Source organism: Aedes albopictus, chromosome 2 (genome assembly GCF_035046485.1).
Source record: "Aedes albopictus strain Foshan chromosome 2, AalbF5, whole genome shotgun sequence".
In the NCBI taxonomy this organism is placed as follows: Eukaryota; Metazoa; Arthropoda; class Insecta; order Diptera; family Culicidae; genus Aedes; species Aedes albopictus.
Window position 1 is genome coordinate 491,271,520 of NC_085137.1, and position 23,517 is coordinate 491,295,036.

Below are 23,517 nucleotides of genomic sequence, written 5' to 3' on the forward strand. Positions count from 1 at the left end.
TGTGTCTAGGGTTACCAGCAGTCATTGCCGCGCCAACATTCCCACCCCCGTAACACTACATATTCGATGAAGTTTTACTAGAATCCTTCATGCGCGCATTTCACTGGTTACCCTATCAATTACGATCTTGATGTAGCAATGGGTGGTGCAACAACTGACATCGATCTGTCCCGCACTCATACGCATTTGGGCAAACCCTAGTAGCATGACGACCTAGACAACACCGGCATAATTTCAATTCTCCTATCAAACGCCAACGATGAGAAACATCGTACGATTGAAATTGATTACAATCCTGCACGCGATGACTTCTTTCCCTACAAATAAAACAATAGCTATTCTGATTTCCTTCTATCCGATCTGTTTCGTGCACATCATCATTCCGCTCTCGATCGCGATCGGTTCGAACATCCGAACCCGTAGAAGAAACCTCGCAAGCCACCTCTACTATTTCAATCATAAAATCGTTCAACGTCTTGAGAGAAGACGGAGAATTTTGTCGTTTGTGTTTCGCCCATTGCAATTTCAATTCGCTAGGAAGCTTCATCTCTAACTCCTGCAGAAGAGTTGGGTTTCGCAAATGTTCCAACTGATTCATCGCTTTCATATGATCAAAAAGGTTCTGAATCGCCATCCCATAATCGATGATGGTCTCTAAATGCTCCATCTCAGGTGGTGGCATGGATTGTACCTTATTTATCAATGAATTGATTATCACTGTTGGTTTCCCGTACAACATTTCTAACGTACTAATAACTTTGGGAACTAATTCAGGTAATAGCAAACGACTGCGAACATATTCTAAAGCACGTCCTCTCAAACACCGTTGTAACCGTACCAAATTTTCTGAATTACTATAACCACACGCCGCAGTGGTGTTTTTAAACTGACTATAAAACACGGGCCACTCTTCAGGGTCTCCTGCAAATATTGGTAAATCCATTGGCATTACCTGACGAGCACTAACTTGCTGGGGAGTAGGCAAACACTTTGATGGCATCGGTAGATTCATCGTTTGAGAACTGCTAGTCGATGGAACATATTCAAACGCATCAGGTGTAGAAGTTTCACCTGCACTGTCGGTAGCATTCATCCTGCCTGGGGTGACACTATCGAAACTATTTTCGTCGCTACCATTCTGCAGTTGCAACCGGGACTTCATTAGGCAATAGCTTTTCCTAGCAACCGATAGCTCTACTGCCTCTCTGTCCGCTATGGCTTTAAGTTTTATCGAACGTTCCCTCTGTAGGTAATCCAACTCAAGCTCAATCATCCCAACAGTGAGCGCAGCCGAGGGATCCTCTGTGGAGCCATTGTTCGCTTGGTCTTCTTGTTTGCATCAACTTCGATGCGTTGTTGATCCGCAGATCGCTTTGAATGCTTTCTGCTCATTTCGGTGTATGCGGTTGAAACTAAGAATTTTTAAGTTTGTTGGAGCGGGGAGGGATTCAATCACGCACTGTTTTTACAGCAGATCGAAAGTCGTTGTTTCGTTGATCAGCTTAAACTAAATAGATTTATTGAATTTCAATTAACTTATAGATAATACAATTTTACTCACAATTCTTAGTGCTTCCTTCCGTCGGGTTTCAAACCTTTTCTCCAACTACTATTTCAATTTATTATTCTAATCTGTATGCTTTTTTACTACTTCAACCACTATCGATGGTCTTTCTCTTTCAACTGATCTTTCACTCTCCTTTATCTGTGTCTAGGGTTACCAGCAGTCATTGCCGCGCCAACATGTAGGTTGACCTTCATCCAACTAACATACATTTTTCACTTTACGAAAAGCACAAAAAATACCATATATTTTTTTTGGTTTTCGGCGTAAGATTTTCATCTAATTCCCGTCTGTGTAAGCACCGACCGATAATAATCGTGTTTATTTTTGCAGCTCGCCTCATGGGAGTGATACACATATTATGTCACGCAAAAATCGACCTTTTTCAACCACACCTGTTTTAAAGAAGGAAAAATTTATGAATTGAATATCAGTAGTTTCAGCGCCAAAAACTATTTAAGCAATGATACTAGAAAGAACAGCCTATATTTAAAAGAACGAAATAATCATGGGTAGAATATCAGTAGATTCAGCATCAATAAAGTATCTTCGTGCCTGTCACACGATACACACATGCAAAATGGTCATTTGCAGAGGAAGCTCTCAGTTAATAACTGTGGAAGTGTTCATAAGGACTGTTCAATTTATAAAACGGACAACTTTGTAAGGCTATAAAAACAAAACGCGTAGTTCAAATTTAACCACCCTTGCTTCGTTGTTTAGTACATCATCATTCATTATAGTAATAATTTTTGAATCGAATAAAAATAGTTTTATTTTATAGAAAATCGGCCAGATGTTAAATGAGTTGAATTTTTCGATTGCTGAAAATTGAAAATATATATATAAAATTACTGTTGACATATAGTATATCGTTTTTAATACCAGAAAAGTATGTGCCATGCTGCAGCAGCATGCGTAATAAACATTCTGGCAAAATTTAAACTCAATTGGAAAATTGAGTGTTGAGATATTAAAGTCTCAAGTCGGATTCGATTTTTTGAATAAAATTCAATTGTAAAGCAAAAGGGGCTTGAACATATTAAATAATCAATTTTTTTATGCATCCAGTCGAAAGTGGGAATAATGTGGTTTAAAATTCAGAAAACTGCTTCTTAATGGCATTGCTGGTTTGGTTACTGTGCGCCATTACAGACACAGTAACCAAAACAGTTTCGTTCTCTGAAGGTTCTTCAAAATAACAATGCCACCTAATGCAAATTCTGCATAACAATGATGTTGGAAATAAAAACTTTACATCCGATTATTAATAAATAAGGTATACAAAAAACATAGGACCAACTTTGTTGAAAATAAATAATAACAAGATTCGCTAGAGTCGAAAATCTGCATCAATGGAGCAAAAAGAATGATGTTTTTTAATATGACCATCTTTATGGATTAAATTTTTGATGAAAAATGCAATTAAAAGTAAATTTTTCTTCTGTATCATTCAGAGAGCAATATTCTACTACTCTGGACAAATTTTTAGCCGAATCCGTGATGGTATTGCAACACAGGTCTTAAATGAACATTTTTTAATAATTTCTATGAAAACAAGACATTTCACTATATCAAGCTGGAGAATGCTTGGTGCATTATTACTGACCAACTATTGAGCTTTACCTTTAGTAGAATAGTATGAGATTCCTTAATGAATTGGGCATGTAAAGTATATGGAAAGTTATGTCGAATTTTGAGAAATGGGTTTTTATTGATGTTTTACGAAAACCGCTTCAGTTACACAATAAAGAACATTTTGCTTAATGTTATATTTTTCCTACATTTGAGAATAGCTATAGAAAGTTATGCAAAAAACCGATAATTATTTTATTGAAAAATAAAAAAAAAATCGCTCAAATAAGTTGTCCGTTTTATAAATTGAACAGTCCTTAGAACACTAAGCTGAGAAGCAGGCTTTGTCTCAGTGGGGACGTAACGGCAAGAAGAAGACCCAATGACCATTCGGCCTGATGACCATCGGCCGAATGGCCTTCGGCCTAATGACCATTAGCGGAGCCAGCTTTTTCTCTTTTCCTACTCACTCTCCAAAACATACCTGAGAAAGAGCGGGATGAAAGAGGGGGCAAGCTGCCTCCTCTTCTATCTTTCTCTCTCTCGTGTATGTTTAAGAGAGTGAGTAAGAAAAAAGAAAATGCTGGCTCCGCTAATGCTAATGACCTTCGGCCGAATGGCCTGACACCCACTGAAAGACGGCTTGCGGTTGAAATTACTATTCTGAGGGTCAATTTCAATACACAACACCACTAAATTTGTGCAGACTGTGTTTCTTGTCAATTCAATAGAATAATGTTTTCAATTTTACCATGGACCTTATTTACAATTAAAAAAAGTTTCTGTTGACAACCGGATTCGAACCAAGAACCTTGAGATCACCAGGCTCGCAAGCTACCACTCGGCTATCGAACCAGTTTATATAGGAGGAAACAAAACGCACACAAGAAGCGTTTGTTGGTCGATCATCATGTTTTGCCATGGTAAATTTGAAAACATTTTCATGCTGGTCATTACCGCAAGCCGTCGTTCAGTGTACAATTTACTTAAAATAATAAGATTGAACAATTGTTCCCCAAATTCCGTTTCCACCAAGCCCACATCTTTTTCGGGCACAATCTGATTCAATTCTCGGCAAACCTTCTACGTGACACTATGGTACAATGGAAAAAAAATATGATTCTATTCAAAAAGTCGGTCCAATTCTTCGCAATCCAAATCATATCATGTGTCCGAAGTACTTTTGCACAGAAAGCTTTTAAAATGAGATGGATGTGGCTTTGGAATAACGATCAAATTATTTCAACTCATACCACCAGATTATAATAGGACTTCCCAGTCCAACAAAGAAATCTATCTCTGTGATTGTGGAATACGATGTTTCGTCGGCATCGTATCCATGCACACATTTGCTTGCATCCTCCCTAGACGAAGACAACTGGAGGTTTACATTTTTTCTCGTCGGTGATTTATTTAATTAATTAAACAGCTTTTGCTCCACTCTACAGATGTGGAATCCAACTTTGAAGTGCTATAGAGCTTTTGTGGGGTACGAGTTGAGAGTTGAATCCCCAAGTAAATCTGGTGAAGTGAAAATTGAACGGTGATGATGAACAATTCGGCTAGCTGCTGCTTGGCAGCGGTTGCCTTCGTCGTACGCTAAACCAGAAAACATTTCAACTCGTAAGTGGAGTGAAATTGGAACGGGAAATTTCGCGTAATAATTCGATCAAGGCTTTCATTTTCCTCATATCTTAAACAAACGATTGAAACGCTGTTTGCTTAGTTTCTTATTTTATGACGGTTTTACGTAACAATCTCTATAAAGCCTGTATCCGCAATAATTGGGACACAGAAGTACGGTTGTACGGGGATGAACCAGCCTCGGGCTGAATTTCCCCATAATAAAAAGTCAATAATAAAATAAGTACGGTTGTAGCTCTGTAATGAATCGGTCAAATTGGCCAAATAGTTGATTAAGAACTCTTTGATGAATTTTTATTATTTGTGCTAAATTTTATAAAAATCGATGCATTACTTTTAACTATGGATGAAAAAGAAACAGACGTGGTTTTAAGCATTTTGTACAATCATGACCAATTTTCATTCGCATAATAGATGGTTCTTTTACGCTACAGTTCAAAGTTCTGTGATGCTAATAAGCTAATAATAAAATATTGTAAGCAGCTATGATACTTACAGAGACACTTTATTGCAAAATTTTATCAACTTTGTTTAATGGTTTGAAAGCTACTGGTGTTGATAGCGGGGTGAGTGTCAGTGAAATTTTTTCGTGGTTTTCATGTGCGATGTTTGCTCATTCATAATTTTTGAATTTCTCTACCAGTTTTCATGAAATTTTCACAGGAGGTAGTTGATTATGTGTATATTATGCCTGTAAAATTTGATAATTATTGGTACAATCGGTACAATACAATCGTTAATTATTGGTACAATTGGTACAATACAATCGAAAGAGTAAATAATGCTGATTAATTGCTTTTCAGTCCCAATACATGTTTCGACTATAAAATTGTTGATAGTTCATCGATTCTTTTAGAATTTTACCTACGCAATAAATGTAGATTGAGAGGTTTGTGTTCAAAATTTCAGCCATTCCCTTTGCCAAATTCAAAAGTTACAGCGCTGACAAGCAACATTAGGAGATGTACAAAATTCAATGGCGCACATTCTACTCTTTCATTGCTACAACAAAAAGTACTGCACCGATTCACATGAAATTTTATAGGTGAAATGAACACATCTTAAGCCAAATTTGAGTAATTTTAATGTATATATTGCAGAGTTACAGCTGTATTTCTGTGTCCCGATTATTGCGGATACAGGCTTTAAGACTAATTAATTGGCTATAAAAATGTTACTTGGGCAGGAGTTTCGATAGGGAATTTCTAACAGGATTCGTTCGAAGATTCCTCCTAAAATTCCTTCAAAGATTCCCCCAAAATTTCAATCAGGGATTTTTGCAGAAGTTCTTTTAGAGATCTTTTCAGAAGCTCATTCAGAGTTGTCTCCATTAGCTCCTTCAGAGATACATCCAGTGGAGCGGACCTGGTGTGGTGGTTAGAACACAAGACTATCACGCCAAGGATCTGGGATCGAATCCCACTCCCGACATACTCACAAAATGTGGGTTCTTTCTTCGGAAGGGAAGTAAAGCGTGGGTCCCGAGATGAACTAGCCTAGGGTTAAAAATCTCGTTAATACAGACAAAAAAAAGAGATACATCCAAGAGGATTCAGAAGGACCTCCTGAAGTTTCATCGTGTTTTTTTAGAAGCTTTCTAGGATATTCCAACAGGAGTTCCTTCAGGGATTAGTCCAGATATCCAGATATTCTTTCAGGGGGATTTGGAGACGATCTCCAGAAGATCCAGAGGTGATTCATCTAAACGATCTTACACTGATTCCCAGGGAGTTCCTTCAGGGATTTTTCCAGAAATTTCTCCCCTGGAGTTTGTTTTCGGGTTCCTCCTGGATTTTTTTCACTCAAGGAACATTTTAATAGTCAAGTATTTTCAACTTCAACAGTAAATTCTAAGAAGTTATATTTAAACACCATCATAAAGCCAAAATTTAATCATGATTGTACAGTGGTTCCTAAAACCTCTTGAAAGAAAACAAGGCATGAAATTGTTGTTTGGGCTAGGATCCCTCCTAAAGTTATTTTGGGGGATAATTTTGGAATTCTTGCGGGCTGCCTAATGCGGATTTTTAGAGATTCTTTCAGGAGCTCTTTTAGGGATTTCACAAGGAGATCCTTCAGGTATTTTATGGATTAATCCAGGAGTGCCTTTGAGGATTCGATTCATGCAGAATAGTAGTGCTCCAGAAGTTTATTTAAAAATCTCTCCAGGAGTTCCTTCAGGGATGTCCCCAGTAGTTCCAAGAGGATTCAGGGATGCATTCAGAAGTTTCCACAGCTATCTCCCACAGGAGATCTCTCAGGTATTCCACCAGTAGTTCAAAGATTCTTTCAGGAGGATTCAGGAATGCCTCCAGGAGATCCATCAGGAATTCCCCCAGAAGTTCCTTCAGGAATTCCTACAGTGGCTTTTTTTAGATACTAGTCTAAGAGCTTATCCAGGGACTCCTTCTAGAGTTCATTCAGAAATTCTGACAGGAGTTCCTACAAAGATTAGCCCAGGAGTGTCAGGGATTCGTGCAGACGTTTCTTCAAAGATTCATCCTGGAATTCCTTCAGTTCCTTCAGAGATCTCGCCAGGATTTCGGTTAGAGATTTTTATAAGAAAATCCAAGGATACCTCTTAGAAAATTTAGTGATTCCCCAGAAACTTCATCAGGGATTCCTACAGAAGTTCATACAAATATTAGAATAGATGTTCCTTCTAAGATTCCTCCAGGAGTTCCCTCGGGGATTTCTTCAGGAACTCTTCCAGGGCTCACTCCTGAAAATTTTCCGATGTTTTTCCAGGAGTATTCAAAGATGCCTCCATGAATTATATCAGAGATATCTCCAGATATTTTTTCAAGAACTAGTACAGGAGTTCTTTCAGGGATTTTTAAATGAGTTCCTTCAATATTTTTGTAGGACTATAAACAGGCATATCCCCAGCATTTCCAGGAGCTGCTGAAAAACTCCTCGAGTATTTCTTTCAGGTTATACTCCAGGTTTTTCTTTTGGAATTCTTTCAAGGATTTCTTCGAGGATTCCTCATGGAGTTCCTTCTGGAACTTCTCCTTTGAGAATTTCTTCGGAGATTTGTTCTGGAATTCATTCAGAAATGGCAGCTATATTATCGCTCAATTAAAAATTACAAATTAGCAATAAACTTGATCAAAATCGCCTAACACTTTGTATGGGTGGAGCAATAAAAATTTCGGTTTTTGTTAAAAAACTGGCAATCCTATGAATATTTTTCAAAAGTTTTTTGTGCAGATGATAAAAAGAAGGAACATCTCTCTGTTATCAAAGACTTTGATAGTTTTTAATATTATTTCTGTGAGATTATTGGCTATTGCTAATTTTTGTCGTTTCAGTGCGCGTTAATATTTTAGTTTCAGAAATTTCTCCTATAGTTCCTTCGGGGATTCCTCCAGGAATTTCGTTGGGGATTCCTTCTGGAAATCCTTCGGGGATTCCTTTTTAGCGCTTAATTCATAGAAACAAACTTTGCAGAAATCCGGAGGAAATACCCTGACTTCGCACATAATTTTTGAACTGGTTTCTTCTTCTTGTTCCTCCTCTTCTTCTTCTTTATGATCCCATGTTCGCAATGGAACTTTGCCTGCCTCTTTTCAACTTTGTGTTCTGCGAGCACTTCCACAGTTATTAATTGAAGGGCTTTCTTTGCCTGCCTTTGCGTGAATTTGTACATTATTGTATGGCAAATACAATGATATACTATGCTCAGGGAGTCGAGAAAATGTTCCTGATCGGACGGGAATCGAACCTGCCTTCTCTGGATTGGCGATCCATAGCCTTTACCTCTAGGCTAACTAGTGACCCCTGCTTTGATTAAGGAAGTTGAGTGTTTTAAAACTTATGATTTTCAATAAACTCAACGTGTATAAGAACAGATTGAAAAGTTATTGCTGAATTATGAGAAAAAAATCCCACCTAATGTGAGATTTGACCTCACGACCTTTATTTGATTGACAAGTGCTTTACCAACTAAGCTATCCAATTACTGACACTGCATTTTAGTTATTATAAGGAATCTGCAATATGTCTAGTCCGTGCAAGCCTAGTAAGATATAAAGTATGACTTGTGCTGTAAAAATCTTCATTTTGCAATTCGTTACATAAATAAGCATTGGATAGCCTTGTCAAACATAAACATGGCTGTTCTCATTTATGATCAGCCTGAAATATCTCCTCAACTACTTCCGCACTAATCTACATTGTAGAAGCCAACCAAACTATACATTATGTCACACTTCCGAAGCCAAGTCTTTTTATATCCAAAGAAACGTTCAGAGAAATGTGTCGCACCGAGCCGCAAATGGTATAGGAACGCGCACGAATGCAAACGATTAGTCCATTTATGGATGATCGCAATAAATAATCCATTGACCGCCGCGCCGACGACGAGCGACTCGCTATTATTATTATTATTATGCTGGTTGCTTCGATTAAATGCGCGGCAAGGTTTGATTGCTCACGCCGGCGGCCGCGCCGCCAACTGTGATCTCTGCCCGGCCAACTGCAGCGGATCGGATACGACCTGCCTGCTGTGTTTGGTTTTGAACTTGACTTTTTGGCATCGCTTGCTTTGTGCCGCATATACTGTAGATTTGCATTTGCGCGACCAGATGCCCGAAATTGACATGTACATTTGATGTATGCTACTCCTAAAAGGCGCTTGGAGTGACCTCTGGAGTCTGACAGGTTCAGACACGGCTCCTTGGTAATTGATACACCATGGCTTGCTAGCTTCGTAGATGTTATCAAATACCTCTTGATTGGATTGCTTTTCCTTTTGTACGACTTCTTGGTTATTCGGATTTATTTGCACTGGCTATGAGTTATACGCTTTGCAACGAAGGGCGTCTGTTAAAAGTAGAAAACTTGAAGATAGTATGTACTGCAAATGGTCGATAGCTGAGTCCATCTGAATGTTATTTACGCTTTCCTAGTGCTTCACAGTAAAACCGCTCAGCACTAAAATGTGTAAGCCCTACTCATAAGTGCATAATTTCCAGACCACACAAAATTGTGTTACAGTTACACATTTTCAAAAACAGCTCGTACACTCGTCTAGATGCGACATGTCGATATTTTTTTTTGTTTTCCAAGGTCACTAGTAAACCTAGCTAGATTGCTGTACAAAATTTTTTGCGAATTTAACGATTTTGCGGACACAGGAGCTGATTTTGTGAATGTGCAAGGGTTACACATTTTTGGTGTAGTCTGGAAATTATGCACTTTTGTGCTGAGCGGCGTTAGCGTGTTCTGTTTATTCTCGACGATGGGTATGATTTACTTTACAGATGCAGTGATTTAACTCTAGGAAACTGATTTCTCCTGCCGACCGTAGTCGACCAATTCTAACGAAAGAGGTCGGGAGGAGAGGGGGTGTCAATGTCAAATTTCTTCTGGCTTACTAGAAGAATACCCAGAAGGCAAAATCGTATAACTCAATTTGCTCCATTTGAATGCCATCAGCAAGTCGGGAAATCGAGCCGTTATTACACCAATATGGGATAGAGGAGCCATCGTCGCGCATCAAGACGTGACATCTGCGAGAATAGAGATAATGAACTTGGCCGTCGTCGTCGTCGTTGTCGATTTTCCCAGCGTGACGCAATTCTTATTTCGCCGTTCCCCTCTAGGCGTAGAAAAAGTCATCGCACGAAAATACCAAAGGCGAACGAAATATTAAATTCCTCATCGGTGCACGCGTTGCATTTGAAACACAAAAACAGTTACGCGTTCGAATCGAAAAGCCGGGGCCGGATACGATCAAGAGCAAAAATCGTAAATGAGCAGATTTACAAGAGATGGCTTTCGATCTATATCGGACATCTGTTGTTGAAGTATAGAAATAAATTTTCCGGGGGTTTTTCAGAAAATCTTCCAAAATTTCCTTCAGTAATTTGTTACCCGGCGGGTCGGATGGGCCTGCCCTAACACGAGAGACTCTTAGGGTCGGCGTGATCTCGTCAAGGGTTTAAGAAAACGCACTTTTCTGTCTTTAACGATTTATTTAACTTACGAGGCGTGTGAGTATGGGAGGTGTGGCGTGTACTCGATGCGACCGGCCGGTGGAACTGCAGCACGTGGAGGGGTTCTGGACACTCTGACGGGGCTTTGGGCTGTCCACGGGCCCAGGTCCCTAAAGGCTTCGGTGAAAACAAAACGGTCGACCGGGCGCGGCTTGACCGTCGAGGCCGATGCTGCGGAGTACTGGGGTCTTCCGAGGTTGCACCAAGGGGTGAAAGGACGCTATAGACTCTCAAACTGGTCGTCGTACTGGGCACTTTTTAGACGGAGGCCCTAAAGCGGACCTTCTAGGCTGCTTTCAGTGGTTCACCACGGAATTTGGCGGCTCGTGGGAGACCTTCAGCAGGCCAACGCTAATGGGTCCTAGTAATGAGGTTAGGAAATCATTTTTCGTTCGAGGGGCTACTGGGTGTGGTTGGAACACCGTAAAATGGGTCTCTTCCGGTTACCATATCTGATTCCAACTTCGGTAATCGCGCACCGTTAACTAAAAAATCTTAGTACTCAAAAAACGTACCACTAACGGTCAACTTAAACTTCGGATTCGGTAATTCTCCGTGTCTGTCTACTGTGAGCTCTAGATCAGAATAGGCCTTAGCTCTAGCGCTATTGGGGACTACGAAGGTGATGATTTTGTTTGCGGTTTTCTGTGAGAAAGTGAAGGAGGGAAGATTTTTTTGCTTTTTTTTCACTCATTATCCCATAAGAAACCCCGTAGGAAGAAAGAGTGTTTCCCGGCTCATCAACCTTCGTAGTCCCCAATTCGACCCAGTAGCCTGCTCCCCCTTTTCCTTCCTTTTCCCTCATCAACCTTTATTTATTCTCTTTTTGACGTGGCATTCATCTGGCAACTCTCTTATTCCCTTTTTCGAACCCTCCGTGCTTTTAGATGTTAGGTGTGTTCAATGTGTTTTCGTGTTTTAACAATTTTTGTCCCTAGCTCTATCAGAGTGATTATACAGTACTAACTATTATTAACAAACAAATAACAATTTTACTAGCAATTAACAAGAACAACTAACCAATACTTAATTATATTTTTAACTATCATTACTAACATTACTAACATCAAATCTTACCATATTCTAAAAAATACAAATAAACAAACGCAGATCATCGCAACGGTAACAAATTATTTGAAATTCCTTCGGAGCTTTTTCCTAAGGAATTCTCTAGAGTTCCCTCTAGGTCTAACCTATTTATTTATTTATTTATTTATTCATATTAATTCTTGTGACGTAAGACTCTGTTTTTGTTGCCACAAAATGATTTCAAATGGGATATTACATAATTCAATTCTTAATGGTACACTACTTTAACTTGTTCCTGAAGGTTCCGTTTATACACTATCTAATTCATGTTGCAGAATGTGGAGAGAAGATCCCGCTTGAATCCAATAAGAGAAGTACACAATTTAATACTGATGGGTAACGCATTCCAATGTACAATGCTTCTCACAAAAAACGATTGACCATAATACACAGAGTTATGATGAGGAATACTATAATTCATAGTGCGCGGTAATCGCACTCGAGTTATTTTAGAGAATAAATAGTTTGGAGTCTCAGAACTTATTATCCTATAAAGGTTTAGACATAATCTATATTCAAAGAATCTCCAAAATGAACAACCAAGTAAAGTTTTATGCAAATGTGTAACTCTTGAAAATCTTGAGAGGTTATAAACATAACGTACACATCTATTCAGAGCTAATCTCAATCTGTTCATCATAGTCAAGGACGCATTACTGTAAATAAAATCACAGAAAATAAAATGAGGTAATGTAAGCGTTTTGAAAAGTTAAATCTTAGTTTGGATATCTAGATGCCTGATGGCAAATCATTAATGAAGAGAGAAAATAACAATGGCCCCAGAACCGAACCTTGTGGTACGTCAGATTTGATTTCACCGAAAGACGAAAATTCTCTATTATGAAAAACAGTCTGGGATCGACCAGTTAAATAGGATTTGATTAATTGAACAGCTGTGATTGAATAGACGAATGTGGATGATATTTTCTTATATATTTTCTTATATGTATTTTATTAACAACATGTACTATAGCTTTAAGGAATGAAACAAAAACTGTATGTATATGTACTAGTCTACGTTGTTTGACGAAACTGAATAAATAAATAAATAAATAATTTGTTAAGCACTTTGCGATGAGACACACAATCAAAGGCTTTTGCGAAGTCAATTAATAGTAGTATAGCTATTCCTTTTCTATCGATTGCTTGAGCAATATCATCATGTACTTTTATTAGAGCAGTAGTTGTACTGTGCTGTTTCCTAAAACCAGATTGAAACTGATTCAGAAAATTCATCGTACTTATGAAGGCGCACATCTGGCATTTCAACATTTTTTCGAACACTGTGGAAAGCGGACACAATAAACTGATCGGTCTAAGATTAGACACATCAGAGCAATTATTCTTTTTTGGGAATAACCATCACTTGTTTCCATTTAGCTGGAAATTTGGACGTGATTTTGTTGATCAAATATTTGAATAGAACGGTAAAGTAATCTTAATAAGCTTAATTGAAATGTTATCTAGTCCCATAGCATTAGAATTGAAGTCGAACATAGCATCTACCATATCGGTATCTTCAACCTCATGAAAAATAAATCCATGAGGGTTTATAGCATAGTCTTGCATAGGATGACTATCTGAGGTAAAATTGGAAGAAAAATAACTATTAATTTCGCTTGAAGACGCATCACAAACATTGTCATATGTTTTATCTTTTGAAATTCCAAGTTTCCTTTCATTACTCCACAATTGTTTATCAGGTAGATTTGTATTTATTGAACGTTTCTCATAATCTTCTTTAGCACTTCTTATCATAAAAGTTACTCTATTTCTAGCTCTTTTGTATTGCATATTGTTTTGTCCTGCAGCCAATTCTTATAAGCAATATTCCTAGAGATAATTGCTCGCTCAATATCAATGTTGAACCACGGATTCTTCTTTGCTTTGATCTTCCTTAAGGGTATGAAAATATCATGTAAAAATATAAGTTTATCATTTAGAAATTCTAGTAGTAGATCAGGATCACTGAGTAATAAATATTCTGTTTATTCTGTTAAAGGCATCTTGCATAGCATGTGCATTAAAGTGAGCGTAGTCGCGATAGAACATATCCGTATTTTCTTTAGAAGAATCTATTTTCAGCGACACAAATATCATATCGTGGTGCGATACACCAGGCATAGATATTTGATCATGCTTAGGCACTTTACTCGGAGAATCCGTTAAAGAAAGATCTAACAAAGAGCATCCCGTATGATGAAAAAAGGTGGGTTCACTGTTTATGCAAACATATGACATTCTAGAGATAGTATTGTTGAACCATTTTTGCCTACTGTTTCTCAGCAGGTCAGTATTAAAGTCACCAATGAAAAAGGTACTTTCATATTTTACAGTGAATTCATCTAAATGGTGAAGTAGAGTATTTGAGCAATCTACCTCAGGAGGATTGTAATATACTCCTAGCATAAAACGCTCAGTGCCATTAAAAATATCGAAGCACATGAACTCAGTTGTACGAACGTCGCTGTCCTCAATAGCTGACGTTCTTAAAATTCGACAAACTAGGTTTTTTTGAACATATACGCAAATTCCTCTTTCATGGCGATTACGATCATTTCTGTAAATATTGTAGCCTTCAATAGCAATGCTTTTGCTTTCCATAGAAGCGTCCAACCATGTCTCTGTCATACAGGTTATGTCCAACTTGCTATCTAGGAAATTTAGTTTAAGCTCATTGAATTTTGTGTACCGTTGAGACGTCAAACTTTGCATGTTAATGTGACCAATATTCAAACATTTAGAATCTAAAGCAGACCTCAAAACAGCCCAGGGAATAAGCGTGGAAGCATTGACACTGTTAACGTCAACCAGCATTGTAAATGAGAGAAGCTTGGATCAAGCGAACATCATCCTCGCAACACGCACAAAATGAAAAAGTTAAAGCTACCAGGAACCATAGACTAATATTATAAACTAACATTTTTATCAAAATAACATAATATTCTGTAGTGCAGATAAATGGCAAATGATAGGAAAAAGGCCATATTCCAACAAGAACAACAACAGTTTCAAACAGCAATTTAAGCAGCAGCAGTAGCAGCAGGTACCCAACAGCAACAGCAGCAACCTCGAAGTCCAGCAGCAACCCCAACCGGAATAACTTTCAGGAAGGAATCACGGATAATGTGGGATAGGAATCAAGGAGTATAGTGATCTAGCTAGGAAGAGTAAAACAAATGTATAACTTTTAGGAGCGGATGGATTCATAGGACAATAAGGATGTGAATCATGGATAAAAAGTAAAGGAGAGAGAAAACTATTTGGATATGTACATATGTACAGATATGTACTGACCAGCATCAATTTATCGAGACGATCAACTACGACGGCATCGGTTGTCTTGTTAATCATAACAGAAACTAATCCATTCCTTGTAAATACTCTGTGTATTCGTCCCTCATTCCGGAGCTTGATGGAAGCGTTCAGTATTTGCCTGGTTAGTGGTAACAGTCGCTCATTTACGTAGATGCGATCATTGCTCCCAAAGCCAATGTGATCAAGTGCCAAAGATCGACGATGCAGGTACTTTTTGAAGAAGTCGTTTCGTGTTTCGCGGAATGCGAATTGGCAAAGGATTGGGGGTGAAAACCCAAGCCGTAGAGTCTGTGCTTAGATGGTATCTGGATTGTCTCCTTAGATGAACCACCTTCTCTGCTGTTTCACCGACGCCTATACCTACTGCGAGCAATACTGTGGTAGATGTGAAGTAAATCTTCATTTCGTCGATATGTAATGCCCGTAATAACAAGACCATGTGCTGTCTCCAATCGATACAACTGCTGCAATTTGGTTAGATGAGTAGAACGAACGTCATTCACTGTCTTGGTAAGATTGGTCACAATATCGTTGTAATCCTTCTTCAGGGCATCGATGTGTCGTTGCAGACATACAATACGGTCGTCAAGATTTTTCACGTAGGAATGAAGGTATGCTTCCAGCCTCTCCGTTAAAATGGAGATCATACGATGTATCTCCTTCCTCAAAACATCCAGTTGCACATCATTGCTTCTATTGTTGTTGTTTTGATGGTACCCAGCTTGCGATTGTTTGTTTTGACTCATTGCTCTGACAAAAAAAATATAGCGAGTGTGACAGAGCAAATGATATAATCTTCTGAAGGGAAGTTTGTTTGGACGAGCAATCGGATTAAAAGTAGTTTATATTAAATTAATTGAACATGTTGCAATGTTCTTTCATTATGCCCTACAGGAGATGACCTTTAGGGGCTGTTCATAAACCACGTAGACCAAAATTTGGCAATCTCAGACCCCCCCTCCCCCCTCGTAGACTTTTGTCCATACAAAAAATTTGAAATTTGTATGGAGCGTAGACTTTGGCCAGACCCCCCCCTCCCCCCAAAAAGTCTACGTGGTTTATGAACGGCCCCTTAGCAACGTAAGTCAGCCAGTTGTTGGAATTTTCAGGCACATAGCAATAGAAAAGCCACCACTTTTATCTACACCAACTCGATATATCACTCGATTGCACACATCCCTTTCCTAGACCTTAACTAGCCTTAACTTGTGTACTTCATACTTTCAGTCCTGAATACCCATGGGGGTGCAGAGGGTCGAATTCCTTACGATCTGCCGAACAAATCTGCCAAAGATTCTCTGTTCTGGAAGTTACGCCATTTAGAAAAAGGTAAATAGGATGAATGAGAAGCAGGAGGGGGGATTGAAGCAGGAAAAGGAGAAGGAGAAGAAGAAGGAGAAGGAGAAGGAGAAGGAGAAGGAGAAGGAGAAGGAGAAGGAGAAGGAGAAGGAGAAGGAGAAGGAGAAGGAGAAGGAGAAGGAGAAGGAGAAGGAGAAGGAGAAGGAGAAGGAGAAGGAGAAGGAGAAGGCGAAGGAGAAGGAGAAGGAGAAGGAGAAGGAGAAGGAGAAGGAGAAGGAGAAGGAGAAGGAGAAGGAGAAGGAGAAGGAGAAGGAGAAGGAGAAGGAGAAGGAGAAGGAGAAGGAGAAGGAGAAGGAGAAGGAGAAGGAGAAGGAGAAGGAGAAGGAGAAGGAGAAGGAGAAGGAGAAGGAGAAGGAGAAGGAGAAGGAGAAGGAGAAGGAGAAGGAGAAGGAGAAGGAGAAGGAGAAGGAGAAGGAGAAGGAGAAGGAGAAGGAGAAGGAGAAGGAGAAGGAGAAGGAGAAGGAGAAGGAGAAGGAGAAGGAGAAGGAGAAGGAGAAGGAGAAGGAGAAGGAGAAGGAGAAGGAGAATGAGAATGAGAATGAGAAGGAGAAGGAGAAGGAGAAGGAGAAGGAAAAGGAGAAGGAGAAAGAGCAGGAGAAGTAAGAGGGTTTCTTTAGGATTTTCTCCATGATTTTTATCAGAATTTATTAAAGGATTCGTTTTTAAAATTCCTCTGATTCCTTCAGAAATTTTTCAGATGATTAAATTCATTCAGGAATTAATCCACTTCAGAAGAAATTTTACGCAGTTTAATCTTCTTAAATTCCTAACAATTCTGCTTAGAAATTTCCACAGTCATGCTTTCAGTTATCCTTTTAAAGACTATCACAAAAATTTCTCCAAGTATTCTTCAGAAATTCATACAGATTTTCCTTCAGGAATTAGTCTGAAGATTCCTCCCGAAATTCTCTCCCATATATTTTATTAGAAAGCCTTGGAATTTCTACAACCATTCTGTTGGGAACTTCTCATGATTTTTTTTAATTTACAGAAATTGCTTTTGCTTTTGCCCACTTGCTTTTCTAGGAAGTCTTATAAAAATTTCTATAGATATATGTACTTTAAGGAATCCTACTAGGCATTTCCCAAAAAGTTTCTTTAAATATTTCTTCAGCAATTTCTTTAAAAATCCTCATTTGATTTGTTCAAGTACTTTCCATAGATATTATTCCAGGGATTCCTCCAAGAATTTGATCAAATATTTCTTCAGACATTTCTTGAGTGCATATAGAAATTCATTCAAGATTCAATTTGGACATACCTCCAAAGATACCTTCTGAAATTTCTCCATGGGTTCATTCATAAATATTTCCAGAGTATTCTTTTTCAGTATTCCAAAGATGCCTTCAGGAATTTTCCCGTGGATTTCTTCATGAATTCTTCCATGGGTTGTTTCTGAAATTGATCTGGGGATTTCTATAAAAATCCACACGGCAATTCTTTCGAAGTTCCTCCAGGGATTCTTTAATATATTCCTCTGAGGGTCTTTGGAAGCTTTTCCAGTGCAATTTTTGTACATGCGACTACTTCTTTTTTGTTTCCTTCGTACAGTTCTTCTACTTCTTCTGTATGGCTCTAAGCGTCCCCACTTGGACTTGATCTGCCTCGCTTCAACTTAGTGTTCTTTGAGCACTTCCACAGTTATTAATTGAAGGGCTTTCTTTGCCTGTCATTGCATGATTTGTATATTGTGAGGCAAGTACAATGATACACTATGCCCAGGGAGTCGAGAAAATTTTCCGGACGGGAACGGGAATCGAACCCGCCGTCTCCGGATTGGCGATCCATAGCCTTAACCACTAGACTAACTGGAGCGTCAAGTCTCATACACAAATCAGCACAACTCGACGAACTGAGCAAATGTCAAATTGATTGTGATCGTAAAAAGAATTAAAAAAATGGAATTTTAGTGGAACGCCAGATTGAAGAGACACTACATTTGAAATTTCGATAAGAAATTGCGTTTGAATACTGCAGTCTACCCCTTTCTTCCCCAGGAACGCATAAACACCTTACATATGATGTATTTTTTATTTCCTTCATTTTTCCCCTGTGAGGTGCTCGGACATTGCCACCTACGATGTTTAGCGCCATCGAGATTGGTTTTTAACCGGTGATGTTTGTATAAAAACAGCAGAATGGATATCGGTCCCTGGTGGGGTGGGGGTTTGCTAGCAAGATGATCTTCTATGTACTTATATGACGATTGTTTGTTATTGTTATGGCACTACTGGGATGGCTAATTGAGACAAATAGCGTACGCTATAATTGGCTCGGTGTGTCGCACGTTGATGGACGTCTGTTTGATGGGGAGGACTTTTATATGCTTGTAAATTGTAATATGTGTTTAAAGGTTATGGTATGATGGTTTGGCCATGACATTAAAATACACAACACATTTTAGGCAAACTAGACGTAAGGTTAAGCCGATCAAGCCCAAGAATGACTAGAATATTCAAATGAAAAGCGTGTAAACCGATGCTTTTCCACATTTGCTTAGAGGGTGCATATAACCCCACCTTCCCCTATATCAAAATGCCTCACATTGACGTATTTTTGTCTAATTCGGTAATCTCGAAATGGAGTCCGAAAACAAAATAAAAAATATAAACGCTGTCCAAAGTTCGCCGCCAGCAAAATATTAAAAAGTGACCATATCGTCACATATTTAATTGGCTCGGCGATTTATAGATTGTTTTGAGTGTAAAAATATTACGCGTGGATGCATAGGGGAGGATATTAATAAAGTTCCTAAAAATAGATCGGTGGCGGTGTTCCGTTGTGGCGCAACGGGCAGCCAGTCAGTGGTTCAACGATTTTGACATGTGATATATTGGGAGAAAATTGTCGGATATATAAATTTCTCGGCCTCAGAATGCGTCAAGTGAACTTGGACTTGGTGGCGTGAAAGAGCTGGAAGCTATAAGCAGATGTTGGTTTGAACCGGCTAATATCTTACTTACATTTGGTTTATATCTCGAACAGGTTATTGCAATTGCTAGATCGGCTGCAATTTTACTAGGTGACGTAATTGTACACCAAATGAGTAGTTTTCTTCTAGTCTAGTCTAGTCTAGTCTAGTCTAGTCTAGTCTAGTCTAGTCTAGTCTAGTCTAGTCTAGTCTAGTCTAGTCTAGTCTAGTCTAGTCTAGTCTAGTCTAGTCTAGTCTAGTCTAGTCTAGTCTAGTCTAGTCTAGTCTAGTCTAGTCTAGTCTAGTCTAGTCTAGTCTAGTCTAGTCTAGTCTAGTCTAGTCTAGTCTAGTCTAGTCTAGTCTAGTCTAGTCTAGTCTAGTCTAGTCTAGTCTAGTCTAGTCTAGTCTAGTCTAGTCTAGTCTAGTCTAGTCTAGTCTAGTCTAGTCTAGTCTAGTCTAGTCTAGTCTAGTCTAGTCTAGTCTAGTCTAGTCTAGTCTAGTCTAGTCTAGTCTAGTCTAGTCTAGTCTAGTCTAGTCTAGTCTAGTCTAGTCTAGTCTAGTCTAGTCTAGTCTAGTCTAGTCTAGTCTAGTCTAGTCTAGTCTAGTCTAGTCTAGTCTAGTCTAGTCTAGTCTAGTCTAGTCTAGTCTAGTCTAGTCTAGTCTAGTCTAGTCTAGTCTAGTCTAGTCTAGTCTAGTCTAGTCTAGTCTAGTCTAGTCTAGTCTAGTCTAGTCTAGTCTAGTCTAGTCTAGTCTAGTCTAGTCTAGTCTAGTCTAGTCTAGTCTAGTCTAGTCTATTCTAGTCTAGTCTAGTCTAGTCTAGTCTAGTCTAGTCTAGTCTAGTCTAGTCTAGTCTAGTCTAGTCTAGTCTAGTCTATTCTAGTCTAGTCTAGTCTAGTCTAGTCTAGTCTAGTCTAGTCTAGTCTAGTCTAGTCTAGTCTAGTCTAGTCTAGTCTAGTCTAGTCTAGTCTAGTCTAGTCTAGTCTAGTCTAGTCTAGTCTAGTCTCTCTACTTCTATAATTTTGCTTGTCTGCTTGAAGTACATTGGAGATGCATTACGAGCATTTATTTAACAATTGAGCAAAACAACTTAAATTATCTTCATTTTTCTTCACTTCCCGTTCCCCATCCAGTACGACTCCAACGAAGTTCACTCCACCTCGGACGAATACGGGGAGGAGTTGGACGGCGAGCGTGACAGTGACACTGAAGAGGGCAGCACCAGTGTTTTCGGCATTCCGGATGGTTTCCCCATTGATGACATGGAAACGGAAATTAGCGTCCAAAGCACCGCCAACGCAGTCGATGGCAAGCGGAAAGCTCGGTCCATCAGTGGGATGACCTATCAAGGGGTGCCAATACTTGAGGAGTCCTACATGAATCGACACCGCCATCAGAACCGTAGCCGACATCAGCAGCAGTTGCGACACCAGCAGCAACATCACCTATTACAGCATCGCACTAGTGAGCCGCAGTATCAGCAGATGAGGCAACGGCCGGAGGAAACAGCCACTCCACCTCCGCAGCTGAAGTACAAATGGGATGATGAATCAGATGGGTAAGAATGAGAATGGATTTTCGAATCCATCGAACTATTCTGAAAAATTTGAATACAACAATAAATTTGTTTGAATTGAATATTCAAACTTTTGCAGTAATTTGGGTATTTCGTGTTTGTCCAATGTTGAATCACACACAATCATCTAGTTCTAATTACGTAATGAATTACAGACAAATTCCATCACAGCGTCAGCTAAACTCGGGAACCGTTGCTACTTCTGTTTCCGACAGGCATCGCATCAACTCAGAAACTCGAAGACATCACCAGACGTCTGTATCGACCACTCCGTACGCACCTCCTTCCAGCTCCCATCGAAGCGAAAAGTTCGTAGGAAGCCCCAAATTGACGAATCTGGTAAGTAGTGACGTTGAGCATCGTTTTGTCTTTAAGTCTGTCGATAGGAATGTTGAATAGTAGAGACAGTCAACTAGGTTGGCGGTATCACTCGGCAAGGATGAATTTTAATTCATAATATAATTATTCAAATTACAGGTGGGACCAGATTATACCACCAAACCACCGGGACCAACCCATGACCGACGAAGCCGTGTGATGATGACCAATACCGGGGAGCACAACAAATTCCAAAAAGTTATCAAAAATCCGGGAACATTCATGGTAAATAACAGTAAATAACGTAGTTAGATGTATAGGTTTGAAAAATTTGGAAATTTAAAAATCAAAAAGTCAAAAAGTCAAATATTTAGATTTTATAAATTTAAAAATTTTTAATTCTTAAAATTCAAGTTAGGAACACAAAATTTAAAAAAAAGAAAAAAAAATCAAAAATTTCAAAATATAAAAAAAATTCAAAATTTTCAAACAAAAAATTTTTTAACTTTCAAATACCAAAAATTAAAAATAAAATGAGATTTTGTTTAACAAATGACAGCATTTGAAATTCCATAACTTTAAAATTCCAAGATTTTAAATGTAGATAGATAAATATTAAGAATAACTCTAAGTTTCTTTGAGTATCGTTTTTGATATTGTATTCCATTCTTTCACCTTAAGGAATCCCGGCAACCCTCGGTTCAAAAGGTTGGCCGCCTTATGCGCAAATCATCTGTTCCGGCTCGCGTTACCGCCCTACATCTTGCCAAATCTCACTCTCACTACCAGAACCTCCGAGCAACGAATCACGTCCAGTGGCAGTGGCATCCGGTGGATCCCATCAATCGGGAAGCGCTCAACTCACACGTCTTCCATCTGTCCCACGACGGAGTGCTGTCCATCAACGACACCGGACTGTACTTTGTCTACGCTCAGGCAAGTTCACTGGATAAGAGAAAGTTATTCGTCTGCAAGTATGTAACGAGCCAACTTTCATCTCTGTCCCCTCGCAGATAACCTACTCTGACCAGCATCCGGTCAACGGATTCAGCATCATGGTCAACAGCAAGCGGCACGCATCCTGTTCCGTTCATGGACAGCCTGGAAAGAAGACCAACACTTGCTACACGGCTACGTTGGCAGATTTGGATCATGGTTCGCATATTGAAATACGAGACATGGATCTGGACCACGTGCATTTGCCCTTCCAGGAGAAGACGTTCTTCGGGCTTTACAAGCTAGGCAGACGGCCCATGATGACTCAACCCAATACTTAAAATCGGGGAAGTCTAATATTTCGGTGCTTTTTAATATCCCGCTCTGTGTACATAAAGAATTTTTCAAACTCTTATCCCATAGAAATAAGTCCTGCACGTTCTGCACCCTGATTAATCCAGTTCTTACGTCCCACTCTGTGCCTTCTTGTTATGAACTATCCATGTACGGAAAATGTATTGTGAATGTGTTATTATTGCCCCTCAATGTTGTCGTGATATATTTATGAACAAAATGGAAATAAACTGTGGAGTTTTCGAACAAAAAAAAAACGAAAAATGGATTTTATTGAACGGGAAGAAAATACAAGAAAAAAAGTTAATAAGCTAAACATTCAATAACACTATTTTACAAAATAAAACGAAAGTCGTGAACTTCTGTCAACGACCAATATTTTTGAAGCACAATTTGGCGCTGATTTCGAAACCGTGCTTCAAAAAATTTTAACTAGAATAGTTTTTGCGTTTGAGCTCAATATCGAGTTTTACAGCTTTTTGAAATATGGAATTTACTAAAACTCAAATATCTTGCGTTTTGTTCAACCAATTTTAAATCTTTTTCCATAAAATAAAAGCTGAATATAATATCATTCGATCATCTGAATGCAGGTTTTGCATCAGATTGATGAAATTCAAGATATTGGCGAGTCTACTTAAATTTTAGCCAAATTTCCAAAAAAAATATGAAGAAATGATTTTTTTTTTCAATAAGAAAAAAAAAACAATTTGAATATTCTTCTTTAACGTTTATTTGACATATCATATGTAGGCGAGTTACAGCAAAAAAAAATCAGCTAAATTGGAGCATTGATTACGGAGAATGAGATGTGTGAAGTGAGCGACTTTGCTTAAAAATAGAACAAAAATCGATTTCAAATCATCAACCTTGT

At 38.8% G+C, this 23,517-nt stretch overlaps 1 protein-coding gene across 1 annotated transcript in view; it reads left to right on the plus strand.

Annotated features, from left to right (window-relative positions):
• The window catches only part of LOC109423316 (protein eiger), a 57,864-nt gene extending 34,964 nt beyond the window's left edge, over positions 1 to 22,900 (plus strand). Inside the window, exons 3-7 of the mRNA XM_019698248.3 lie at positions 20,593 to 21,017; positions 21,191 to 21,374; positions 21,513 to 21,638; positions 22,035 to 22,289; positions 22,367 to 22,900. Coding sequence (XP_019553793.3) covers positions 20,593 to 21,017; positions 21,191 to 21,374; positions 21,513 to 21,638; positions 22,035 to 22,289; positions 22,367 to 22,630 — 1,254 coding nt within the window. The 3' untranslated portion in view covers positions 22,631 to 22,900. The remainder of the gene's footprint in view (positions 1 to 20,592; positions 21,018 to 21,190; positions 21,375 to 21,512; positions 21,639 to 22,034; positions 22,290 to 22,366) is intronic.
• Positions 22,901 to 23,517: the final 617 nt, after the last annotated feature.